The 13,651-nt window shown below is 33.9% G+C and overlaps 1 protein-coding gene across 1 annotated transcript in view; it reads left to right on the top strand.

Annotated features, from left to right (window-relative positions):
* Positions 1-10,338, top strand: part of PEX3 (peroxisomal biogenesis factor 3) — a 38,858-nt gene extending 28,520 nt beyond the window's left edge. Inside the window, exons 11-12 of the mRNA XM_012655554.1 lie at positions 5,743-5,839; positions 9,504-10,338. Coding sequence (XP_012511008.1) covers positions 5,743-5,839; positions 9,504-9,587 — 181 coding nt within the window. The 3' untranslated portion in view covers positions 9,588-10,338. The remainder of the gene's footprint in view (positions 1-5,742; positions 5,840-9,503) is intronic.
* Positions 10,339-13,651: the final 3,313 nt, after the last annotated feature.

The following is a 13,651-nucleotide window of genomic DNA, read 5'->3' as shown; positions in this document are numbered from 1 at the left end:
CCGGAGTGCTAGGATTACAGGCATGGGCCACTGCACCTGGCCTGTTAGTGATTTTAATCATAACTGTTACTAAATCATGGACTTATGTTGCCATAAGATATCTTACAGTTTTATCTTTATCATCTCTACATGAGCACCTTTGGTCTCATAATGTACTTTAAGGACCTCTGTTATGTAGTTTTTTTATATCAAACTCAGAAAATAATGGGTTCTAAATCAATACTGACTGATTATAAACTCATCCATTAAAATTTGGGGAAATAGTAACTGATATGCAATATGTCTGAGTAATATCCAATTTAATTCTTAAACACAGGGCAGGATATCATTTGCCCAATTCTCTGGGACCCTTCTGTGTTGTATAGAAAAGAATAATTTGCCATTAACATTGAGCATTTGCAATGCTTAGAGCCATAAAGTTTATTTTCTGAAGCAATTTAAATATCACCCTAACATCTTTTAAAATTCTTTTAAGTTATACAAAAATAAATTTCAGCTCAAGACCCATCCAATATATTGTCTAAATCAGGGTGCTCCAATTAATAAAATTTCACTGTAATCTGTATGTAGCAAGGTATTAGATACTTCCCAAGTGGTGATACAGAATTATAATATTTGTTTTAACATGAACAAATACTTGATCTGATACACTGAAGAATTATAAAATTACACTACAGCCACATCAGCCATTGATAGTCTTCCTTTTCTTAACTCATTCTCTGCACTGTCATGTACAAACCTACTTGTGCTACCTTCAATTGGAGTCTTATTCCTCAGTTACATTTTAAGCCTCCTCTCAAAGTAAGAGACTATCTTATGCCATTTTGTATCTCTTTACACATACGAGGCACTCAGTAGTCATTTCCTAAGGTTGTACATTTCATTTCAATAACCAATTTCATGCTCTGTAATTCAACACCAGTGACATTTCCATCATGCCTATTGTCATCCCTATTGTTTACAGTGTTGTAGAAGTTCTATCCATCATAGTAAGAGAAGTACGATTAAGAAAAGAGAAGTACGATTTTTAATTACTGGCTAAGACACAAAACGTAATTATTTATGTTTATTATAATTAATAATCCAGACTCTTGAAGAGGTCTGGATTGACCTCTTGGCTTGACTGAAAAATGATAAAAACTAATAAAGGCTTAAATTATACTGATGTATATTTATATATATGCTGTATATATATTACATATATATATGATATATGTGTATATGTTTATAATGAATACTTAAAGATCAAAACCTGTCCTATCACCAATAGTAACCCAATAGAAAATATAATGGATAAAGATAGGACCTCAAAGGAGAACTATAAGACTTAAGGTATAAATATAGATATAAGAATCCTAAATAAAATATTAGCAAATGAAATCCAGAAATATATAGGAACAATAACAACAGCCAATATTTTTTCCATGTGCTAGTTTGATAGTAGGTATTTTTCAGAATATATCTCTTTGAATTCTTAAAATAACCCTAGGAAAAATGAGTACTAGTATTTTCTTCATTTTGAGGTAAGGAGACTAAGACACAGAAAAATGAAATAACTTGAGGTCAAACCACTGGGAAGCAGTAAAGCCAGATATTCAATAACTTATGTCTAATATCAGAGCCCATAATTTTTATTATTCTCCAACACTGTGACTAAGGTTTAAGAATGCAAGAAGGGTTAAAACTAGGAAAGCTATTATGGTAACATTAATAACATTAATAAGTTAATAGGATAAAAACATCGTCTTCAGTGTTGCCGAAAAGGCATTCAGTAAAATTTAACATTATTATTGATAAAACCTCTTACTATAAATAAAAAATACTTTTTCATATAATAAAAGATTGTTTGAAATCAAATATACTTAATAGTAAAACACTAGAATGGTTTTCATTAAATTTATAAACAATATAAAGATGTTCAGTTGACATATTTATTCAGTATCATTCTGTTATTCTAGCCAATGTAGTAAGGCTAGGAAAAGACCAATTTTGAGAACCAAATTCAGGAAAGCCGTTGATTTTTTTATATATTTATCTTGAAAATAGACAACTTACTGAGTGTCTTTACTATTCTAATAAACTCAGTTAACTCTTGATTTTCTAAGTTAAATTCATACTGTCTTTAAAAATGATATCAGTTTTGGAAAGAGGAAAAAATTAATGTTATATGAAGGTGACAGATTTTATACTTAGAAACCCAAGCGAATCAACTAAAAATTATAAAATTAGCCTCCCAAAATTAATCTATAAATGTAGTCAAAGTATCAAAATCTTATTAGGGATTGAAGGATGGTTGCTTTATTAATCTTAAACCTGACAAATGATAATAAAGGTGATCTAGAGGAAAAATGGGCTGAGAATATTTAAGAAATTATTGAAAAAGAATATGAATATGCTTTCCCTAGAGGCTATATAAGGTGTAATTATTAAAATAATGTTACTCATAAAAGAATGGGTAAATCGGTGGAATAGAATATAAAATTCAGAAACAGGCCTCAAAATATATAGGATATGAGTATATGATGATGGAGAAAAGATATCTTATTTAGTAAATGTTGATAAGACAAATAATTAGTCATTTTACAGTGACTAATTGTAAAGTAATAATAAAGTTAGAGCCCTTCTGTACCATACATATAGCAAAAAATAAAATCCAAGAGGTTTAAACATTAAATGTATTAAATAAAAACAAATGAATTGATAAAAAAAACAGGTGAATCTCTACCTGACCTCAAGATGGAAAAGGTCTTTCTAAGAATGAAAGTAAAAAACTTTATATAAAGAAAAAAATAGATCTGACTGTACAAAATATAAAATTTATAGATCAAACAAGCCTTATAAGCTTTATAATCAATATTATATGTGAGTAATATGTTGAGGGAAATGTTTGCAATATATGTGTCATACATAGCATTATATACAGAACTTTTATATATCAATTAAGGAAGGAAACACCTAAAGAAAGAATTTTTTTTCTTAGAAGGAAAATTTGTTTCATAGACACAAACAGATAATTTCCCAAAGAGCAGATACACATGGCCAATTTGTTCATATGACACTCATTGAACACCTGCTCTGTATCAGGCACTGTACTAGGTTTCTTTCTGTCCTCATGGATCTTACAATCTAGTTGGGGAAATAGTAAACATAATTGAACAAACTATGATAATCGTTATAAAGGAAAAGAACATTGGTTATATAATAAAAGAACTTGAACAAACATGGAAAGTTGAACAGTTTCCCTGAGGAAATAATTTGAACTGAGAATTAAAAGATGGGAAGCTATTATATATGGCCTTGGACTGCAGTGAGGCAGTTGAGGTTCTGGGCAGGAGCCACGGGGAAAAGACTTTGAAGACAGGAGGACCATGGTACATTTCAGGACCTGGAAAGAGGTGGGTATGGTGGCTGAACAGATAGAACTAGGAAAAGAATGCTATGAGAAGAAGCTGGAGAATACAGCATGTGCAGATTATGGTTGTCATCCTGAGAACACTGGGGAGCCACTGGAGAGTTTTGAGCAGGAGAGTGACATCATGGGATTTACATTGTAGGGTCATTTTGAATGCTTTGAAGAGAAAGAATGGGGGAAACATTGTTGGGGGCAGAACATAACAGTGGATGAATAAAGGTTTTTATTAATCAATTCAACACATATATATTGAGCACCCACTGTGCACCAGGTCCTTTACTATATGCTGGGATAATACAATGAATAAGATAGACATGGTACCAACCTCATGGAGCGTGCATGATAGTGAGGGAGAGAGACAGCAAATAAGTAAACAAAATCATGACAGATTTTGAAAAATGCTGCACAGGTACCATGAAAGAGAATAATGGCTGATTTTCTCAGGAATGCATAAAGCTCCCCATTTCCTTTTTTCTTTTTAAACATCACCTCAAATCTCAGCATAGCACACTGGTTGATAGCTTCGGACATTTTCATGATATTTAAAAGGAAATTTTTCTAGTGTAGCCACAGATTGAAATGTATACGATGTAATATTTAATGTAATAATACTCAGTCTACAACCCACACTCAAAAATTAGTCCTGTCATTCAAGTCATTATATCACGTACAGTCATATATACATTTATTCATCCAAAAAATATTCCTTGGGCTCTTATAAACTAGAAAGTCATTGCTATAGTCCAGACAAGAGATAATGCTTAGCTTGGACTAGCACTGTGGCGTCACTAGCCTGTCCTTCACATGCACGTTTCCCTCGCTGTGCTCTGCAGTCCTATGTCATCTGTCTCAGCCATGAGGGTGGGGCATTCACACTGCAGAAGAAATAGTGAGTAAGGCCGATCTCATTTCACTGAATTTTAAGCTTCACCTGTATACCAGTGTGAGAAAAAAAGTTGTAACTGCTGCATTTAAACTTTACCTTTGCCCACTCTTGTAGAAGTCACTCACTTGACCAGCAGGCTCTTGATTTGGACAGAGAAGTGGGAAACATCATCAGTCTTAAGGCTTAAGTAATTTTATGTACTATATTTTAATTAAAATTTATATAATTGGTAATAAAAGCAAATGGTTTCAACCTAGTAAAAACCACTGATATCAATGTTTAGTAAAGTTTCTTAATGTGACGGGATGTATGTTAAATTTATATGCTAGGACTAGGTTTGGCAATGGGGAGAAGTAGACACTTTTAAGAAATGTTTAGGATATGTGATTGGATAGAGGCAGAAGAAGGAAGTGCCAAGGATAATGCCCAGGCTTCCTGCTTATACAGCCTAATAGATAATGCTGTAGTTCACCAGAGTAGGGGGGGAAACATTCAACATTGATAGTAATTAAGAGAAATACAGACTACAGATTTAACCTATAAGATACCATTTTCACCTGTTAGACATACAAAGATTAAAGAAAAAATATTCGATGTAGAAAGAAGGCATGGCGGAGCAGATAATCTGCTGGGGAAGCAGGGGGCATTTGGCAATATGCGTTATAAGCCTTGAAAACATTCATATCCTTTGACCCAGCAATTCCATGTTTATACAAAAAGTTATTTATATTAAGAAAACTTAGGCCAGACACAGTGGCTCGCGCGTGTAATCCCAGCACTTTGGGAGGTCCAGGCAGGAGGATCACTTGAGTCCAGGAGTTTGAGACCAGCCTGGGCAACATGGCGAGACCCCATCTCTACCAAAAAAAAAAAAAAAATTAGGCATGGTGGCACACACCTGTAGTTTACTTAGGAGGCTGAGGCAGGAGGATCATTTAAGGCTGCAGTGAGCTATGATCATGCCACTGCACTCCAGCCTGGGCAACAGAATGAGACCCTGTCTCAAAAAAAAACAAAAATTAAAAAAAAATTTAAAAAGAAAGAAAATTTAGGCAAAAACTGAAATGCCCAACTCTAAGGAGCTGATAATGTAAATTGTCAACTGCTAGAGGATGGGTTACTATATAATTAATTAAAAACAATCAGATAAAAACTTAATGTTTAATAAGATGGAAAAATGTTCATAATGATAAAAATGCAAAAACAGTGTGCTTGGAAGGTGAGAGTTTTATGTTAAAAAACAAAGATATGCATAAAAATTACCAGAAGAAATTAACCATGTGTCAATTATAGTTGTTATTTCTAGGTGATAAAATTGTTTGGTTTTTTTCTTTTTAATAGATTTCCATAAGCCTGCAATGACTGTGTATTACTTTTATAATTAAGATGTTAAATTCCTATGAGGTAATTTCAGACAATGATTATTACTATGATGACTTTTCAGTCTTTCCAGTGTCAGCCTGCCTTTAGCTAAGATAATTCCAATAGTAAATGGACAGATCCATTCGGTTTGCAGTGAAACACCTAGTCATTTTGTTCAGGTAAGAAGAAAGCTTGGGGGTATTATTAAAAACAAATTGTATTCTTGGTATGATCATGTTTGTCTAGCAAGAAGTTACATTCTTTGCTGTGATATTTGTTCAAAAAAACACAGAACTTGCAATTACATGTAGAATGTGGTAGAATGCCCCATGAGAGTAATAATGTATGATAGCAAATTTGTAAGTTGGGAGTTCCTTTCTCCATGGTATAGTCCAACACTTCTAGGACTGCATTTTAGTCCAGGTATGTTATACTGATCAGTTGAATTTATATAGCATTAATATTATGCATTAAGCTGTGCTAGTAAGAAGATTGAGCCTTGAGACAGATCTTTTGTGGAGAAGTAAAGCATTTTAGTAATTAATAAAATATAACTGTTAATAGTGCATCAATAATCTCACTAAAAGCTGCATAAACAATGAGTTATTTAAATTTTTCACTAGATTTCCTATAATTCCATCTTCTTTCTTAGGAAAGCATTTGGAATGCATTGAGTGAGACTGATGTTATTAACGGGATAACTTTGAATCCATACATTTTGTTTCTGAGTCATATGCAAACTTGAAAATTGTCTTATAAGTCAAAAAAAAATTACTTGCAATACACCTCAATTGCAAACTGCTGCAATAATGTGCAGTGAGAAGAGACCCTAAAGACTGAGTGTAAAGATGGCATCTTCTTAGTGTAATTTGTTTCAGACAACTTAGTGTATCTTCTCTGTAGAGGTTTTGCTCTTGGGAACATGATGAGCCCTGAGTATAAAGGGTGTATTTCTTCCTTTCACTGTGGTGTCATTAGCCTGTCCTTTACATGCACGTTTCCCTCGCTGTGCTCTGCAGTCTTCTATGTCATCTTTCTCACCCATAGGACTGGGCATTCACACTGCAGAAGAAATAGTGAGTAAGGCCGATCTCATTTCACTGAATTTTAAGCTTCACCTGTATACCAGTGTGAGAAAAAAAGTTGTAACTGCTGCATTTAAACTTTACCTTTGCCCACTTCTGTAGAAGTCTCTTGCTTGACCAGTAGGTATAGTAGATCACATAAAATTACTTAATTGGTAATAAAAGCAATAAAATTAATTGGTAATAAAAAGAAATGGTTTCAACCTAGTAAAAACACCATTGATACTAATGTTCAGTAAAATTTTTTTAGTGTGACTGGATGTATGTTAAATTTATATACTAGACCATTGATGACAAGACATCTACCAATTTTTTAAACTGTGACTTCTATGAGTTAAGATACCAAGTGGTCTACTTAATAAATTGTCATATGTTGTACTATTTCCATTTATCTTTCATGAAACCTTTGCTTTCATTAATATATTAATTTACTTAAAATTAATGCTTTTGGATTACTGCTACTACTTCACCCACAGAGGTGTGTAGGAGATCCTATTGTAGGAATGCTGTAGAACAGGGTTGGCAAACTCTCTAAAGATAGAAAATATTTTAGGCCCTGTGCAATGTACATTCTGTGTGGAAACTTCAGCTCTGCTTTGGTAGCATTAAAGCAGTCGTAGACAATACGTGAACAAGTGAGTGTGGCTGTTTTGATAAAACTTTATATAAAAAAACAGGCAGCAGTGGCTTTGGCCTGCAGGCCAGACTTTGCTGATTGCTGTGGTCGAAGATATTAAGATGATAGTATAGCAGGGAAAGGTAGGAAATAGGAGCATCAGAAAACAATTGAGAGAGGTGGTTGTTCAATATTATTTTCAAATTTATTTCAAATAAGGAAATTATTACTAGATTGCTTTCAGATAACATAAGGAGAGAGCATTTATAACCAACCTGTGAACCAACCTATCAACCAACCCTGTGATATGCAATTTTTATCTCAGACTACTGAAAACATCCTGGAAGCTGCATCAGGATACAGTACTTGAACAGATTTACAGTCTTTACTTAAAGCTGGGGTCAGGAAACTATGAACTATGAGCCAAATCTGGCCAACCACCTGTTTTTGTAAGTTTTATTGGACATCAGCCATGCTTATTGGTTTATGTATTATTTATGGCTACTTTTGCACTATAATATTAGTGTTTCTCAAACTTGTCTATATACCTCTTCTAAGGAAAAAGGAGTTTAGAGCTCTTTTTAGGCAGAAAGAAAATTTTGCACTATCCTTGATCAGGTTAGTTTGGCATTTTACTCGAATTCTCTTTTGTGCACTCCAAACATGATAAATACTATTATTTATTTATTTTTAGAGACAGGGTCTTGCTCTGTCACCCAGGCTGGAGTCAGTGGTGTGATCATAGTTCACTGTAATGTGGAACTCTTGGGCTCAAGCGATCCTCCTGCCTCAGCCTCCCAAGTGGCTGGGACTACAGGCGTGTGCCACCATGCCCGGCTACTTTTTTTTAGTTTTTGTAGAGACAGGGTCTCACTGTGCTGCCCAGGCTGGTCTCAAACTCCTGGTCTCAAGCAGTCCTCCCGCCTGGGCCTCCCACAGTGCTGAGATTATAGACATGAGCCAGTGGGCCTGGCCTGATGAGAGAATTTAACCGTAAAGTGATTGAGATCAAAACCTGCCTAAAGCTCACTTGGGTTTTCTGATACTTAAGAAAATTGAAGGGCCAGGTTTACTTCCTATTTGTTGGCACTCACCAAGGCCCTCAACGGTTTCTGTCATGGACCTTTTCACAGTCTGGTGAAGCCTATGGACCCCTTCTCAGAATAATGTCTATAAATGCATACAGTAAAACACATAAAGTTTTGAGGGAAACCAATTATATGTAGGTTTCAAAACATCTTTTAAAATCAAATTTATGATGTATCAATAGTGCTGCTTTATCATGCATTAAATAAAGATGGAATGGGAGTTCTGATAACTTCCACAACTGTCATATGATATGAAAATGTCTATGATTTCTATTGAAGACAAATTGACAGAGCCTGCTAGTACCATCAGTTTGTTGCCTGCATTCATAATTGAAGGAAATGCCAAATTTTAGTTAGAGGTTAGTAAAACTAAAGATGTAATTTTTTTCCTTTTCTTTAACATTCCGCAAACCCCTTGGAGTGTTAAGAACCTTTGCTCTAAAGTGTATATAACAAGGTATCCTTGTAACAAAAACACTTATACCCCTTTAATATTCTGAAATTTTAAAAACATTCTAAAAAATAAAGTATACATACATATATAGCAGGTTGCCTGCAAGTTGAAAAAATATAACAAAAATAGATGAGAAATAAAGTATATATGTGTGGTTTGTGTATGTGTGTATATATAAAATATGCACATACTACATATACACGTTACATCTTCTAGAAAGTAGTATGCCTTAACTATGTTATGTCAGCTTCCAGAAAAAGTACCTTTAGTCTTGTAACTTTAGTCTTGTAATCATTTATGCAACAGATACTTATCTAGCACTTGACATACACAAAAATTCCTTTGAAGACAATTTTGGGTTTTTTTCCTCAAAGTCACACTTGAATGCTTATAATACCACCCCATCCCTCATATAAGAACCTAAATAATAACTATCTCTTAGAATTTATTATAAGAAAAAATATTCCTTTTCTTAAATGGTTTGTTTCTTAGCCTTAACTACCACAAAACTTAGAGCTAAATTCATTGCTTAATTGTAGAAATGAATTCAAATTATTTATACTTTTTGCAAACTATAATGTTTATTGTCATCTTTGCTAGGATCTGTTGATGATGGAGCAAGTGAAAGACTTTGCTGCTAATGTGTACGAAGCTTTTAGTACCCCTCAACAACTGGAGAAATGATTTTTCCTTCAAGAAAAACCACAGTGGGATTCATTTGCTTTTAAAAATACACTGAATAAATCAGCTATAACTAGAGTAATAATTTGTTACCAAAATGCCTAATAAAAATATATTCTTAATCAAAGTCTCCATTTCATAATGAAATAGATTTATTTGGCATCTTAATATATTTTTTAAATTCAACAGACCAGTTTTTTGGGGCATATCTAAGTGAACACACATGCAAATACCAGAATTGGTAGTAGTTGGTTACCCCATGGACATTAGTTCCAAACTGACTAAAAACTAATGTGGATACTTTTTAATTTATATATTATGAAATGCAGTCTACTTTGACATTAATATTGAGGAAAAATCTGTTGGGGAAGTAGGTATAGGATGTGTGACGTTTGGAAAATATGCTATTTAACTAATCATAATGTTCCCTGGACTGCCATAACAGAAGTGAATCAGACTTTTCTCCAGCTACCCTTCAAAGGAATAAATTATATGTCTCAAATATACCTTCATGGAGGACTTTTCTTCTTACAGAAATCAGCGGATTTTAACAGCTATTTTTTCTTTGCTATATTTTCTAAGGTTTTATTAACAAGCCTTAGAAAGTTATGTGTTGATTTAGAGGCTAAAAATGTTTACTCACATCCGTTACTAATTATATAGTTTTATTCATTTGTATGTAAATAATTTTAATAACTTTGTATTGATTTTGAGTACAGTGAATATCTTATTGCAATAAACTATTTTAGTAAAATATGGTTTTGTCGAGTTAATACTTTTCAGGCATTAATTTACTTGTCCGATAGCATTTCTGCTGTCATTTTGGAAGAGAGAACCTGCTAGTTTTCAAGTTTCATTTTAACTGGTGGTATACTTGGTGCTTTCTTTTAACTTGTTCATTTAGAAAAAAATAAATAGCATTACCTTCTGAAAAAGAAATAACTCATTGTCTCTTGTAGTAAATCTGTAGTTCTGCATTTAGAAGGATAATTAGGGAAGAAATAAATGAATCATTATGTATTATTAGTATATTATATATATTTTTCAGTAATACAGAATATTTTCAATAGCATAATTTTATGTTCCTCCAACATAACATAAAGTGAAATAGTAAAAGGTAGAAAATGAATTGTGAATTCTTTTCTGAGGCCTGCCAACTGCTAGGGAGTCCATGTCTAAAATTAAAAAAAAAAAAGGTAAAATTGGAGAGGAGGGCAAATGCTTCTCTTCAAAATTTGACAGAACATGATGATATTATCATTTCTAACAGGGTGAAGGAAAAATTGCATTTTTGGAAAATCAGGGAATGTGTGTGTAATGGGCATGCATCTCTTCCCACAATATTAACCCAGGATTTCATCCGTGGAAAATGTGAAACTGAGCAGGCATGGCCTTGTAAGGACAGAAATTGAATCAGGTGAAAATTATCACCTGGAATCATCTGCATCTATAGAGCTGTGGCAATTGAAGAGATGACCATACGTATTTAAAGTTAACTGGCCTTAGACATAACAAATTTGCCTTCTGGTAGTATAGCAGGAGTCCTGTCATCTGAAACTCTTAGTTGTTTGGTTAATCCAGGGTTATTTAAAGTAGGGTGTCATTATATATACATATATATATATATAATTTTCTTAGACATTTTAATTTAAAATATAAATATTCTTTATTTGCCAAAGGACCCAGGTTTTTTCTAACTTTTCAATATAGGTCTGCTGAGCTGGGATGTTGGTGATATAATGGTTAGCATAGCTGCCTTCCAGTATAGGCCCACTGGTAGGTGTTTTCTATTATCTTTCTTGTGCAAATCACATGCATTACATTACATAGATGTGAACCAGAGGTGCAGAATTCTTGTAGATTTTTACTATATTTCTTCGCAATCTTTTAGAATTGTTTTTCCCACACTTAATTAACCAATAGCTTTAAATTTTTTTTTTAATTTTTAAAGGAAACCCACTGTTACCTAGTCTTGCCAAAGAATTCAGTTTGGCTTTCATAGAAACTACAAGTCTTTATGCTCATGTCATTGGCTTGTGTAATCACCATAAAAAGTTTAACTGGCATAATCAATTTGGTAACTGTATTATTTTCCTAGAGCTGCTGTGACAGATCACCACTGAGTGGCTTAAAACAACAGGAATTTATTCTCTCACAGTTCTGGTGGCGAGAATTCTAGAATCAAGGTGTCACCAGCAGGGCCATACTCCCTCGGAAGGTTCTAGGGAAGATCCAGTCTTCCTTGCCCCAGTTTCTGGTGGCCCCAGGCGTTCCTTGGCTTCTGGTAACATAACTCCAATCTCTGCCTAGTCTTCACATGGCTGTGTGTCTCTGTGTCCTTTCCTATCTCAAGGACATTCTCACTAGATTCAGGACCCACTTGCATCCAATATGAGCTTTTCTGAACACATACCTTAATCACATATGCAAAGGCACTGTTTCCGTGTAAGAATACATTCTGAGGATCCAGGTGAACATAAATTGTTGGGGAACACTATTCAACCCACTACAGTCACAAACTCAAATGATCCTTGTTAACCATACATTGCAGCAAGTGGGAATGGAAGGGTAGGGTGCGCCTGTTCTCTGACGGTCTGTGGCTTATCCCAGGCATTAATCTGTGTGCTTTTCCAAGGAAGTGGAGAGCATCAGTTAATCCAGTGAGTTGGTTAAATGGAGATTACTTAAAACTGCTTCCATTATACTTTTCAAACTTATATAAATGTGTTTCTTACTGTATATATGTGAAAATTGATATGAGTATTTTATTTGGAAATTAAGCAGGAAGATTATCTAACCAGGTCTTTTACTTACAAAAATAAAATGAACAGAAGGCAAAACATCTGTCATGTTTTCTGTTGTCCTAATTCATATTTATTTGAATAGCCTGACCTTTTAGAACAATTATATTGCTTCAATAATGTCATTCATAAGAAAATGGGATAAAATTTTATTAAAATTATATCCATATTTAAAATGGTAAAATCAACATCAATGTCTAAATTATTCAGTCTAATAATCTAGTTTGGTTTGCCTTCAATATTTCTCTAGTCATTAAAGGTAAATCAAAACTTACTGAATTCAAATAAGGCAATTTTAAACCTATCAGTAACTCTAGGAAAAAGATTAATTGGTTGGAAGATAAAAACTATTAGCTTAAAAAGGTAAAGAGAGGCCTGATTTTTGATTATCCTCATTATAATTCTTGCCCTCCATACCACAGATAATTTACAGAATTTGCTAGGGTGTTTTTGAATCCTTGCTGAGACCTAGTTGTAGTACATTTCACATGTAAGCAAGATACACCTTAAATAAATTTAAATTTGGGGTCTCATACTTTTTCTTACATAGAGTCTGGTTATTTGCGAAGTACTTTATTAGCACCTCTGGATGCCAAGCTGTATTTTGTCATTTAGCTCCGTCATAGCTCATTGACTAAACCCTGTAATCTAACTACTATTTGCTTAGATATTTCCATCTGTTCCCTTTTTTCTCAATTTTAAAAGGTAAAGAGGGACAAGGTAGGAATTTAAGGGGTTGACAGGTTTTAGTCTCAAAAATACCTTCTTCAAACAAATGACCCTTTTGTGTTAAGATTCCTGTAGCACTATTTGGTTCAGGTTTTGTTGTTTCGTCTCCTTTCCTTTCTTTGTTTTTTCTTAGTCTAGTTTTTGGGATCCTATAAATCTATGCACATTGGGTCTCTAGTAAAAAATTGGGATTTAGGACTATTATTATTCATGTAAATTCTTTGGCATGATTTCAAAAATTTAATAGTCGTCCAGGTGTGGTGGGTCATGCCTGTAATCTCAGCACTTTGGGTGGCTGAGGTCGGAGAATCTCTTGATCCCAGGAGTTTGAAACCAACCTGAGCATCATAGCAAGACCCCATCTCTAAAAAAAAAAAAAAATTAGCCAGGTGTGGTGGCATACACCTGTTCTGCAAGCTACTCAGGAGGCTGAGGCAAGAGGATCTCTTGAGTGAGAAGTTTGAGGCTGCAGTGAGCTATGGTCACACCACTGCACTGCAGCCTGGGTGACTGTGTGAGACCCCATTTCTAAAAAAG

The sequence above is a fragment of the Propithecus coquereli genome, unplaced genomic scaffold (assembly GCF_000956105.1).
Source record: "Propithecus coquereli isolate 6110/MARCELLA unplaced genomic scaffold, Pcoq_1.0 Scaffold48, whole genome shotgun sequence".
In the NCBI taxonomy this organism is placed as follows: domain Eukaryota; kingdom Metazoa; phylum Chordata; class Mammalia; order Primates; family Indriidae; genus Propithecus; species Propithecus coquereli.
This window is presented reverse-complemented; position numbering and strand designations above follow the sequence as displayed.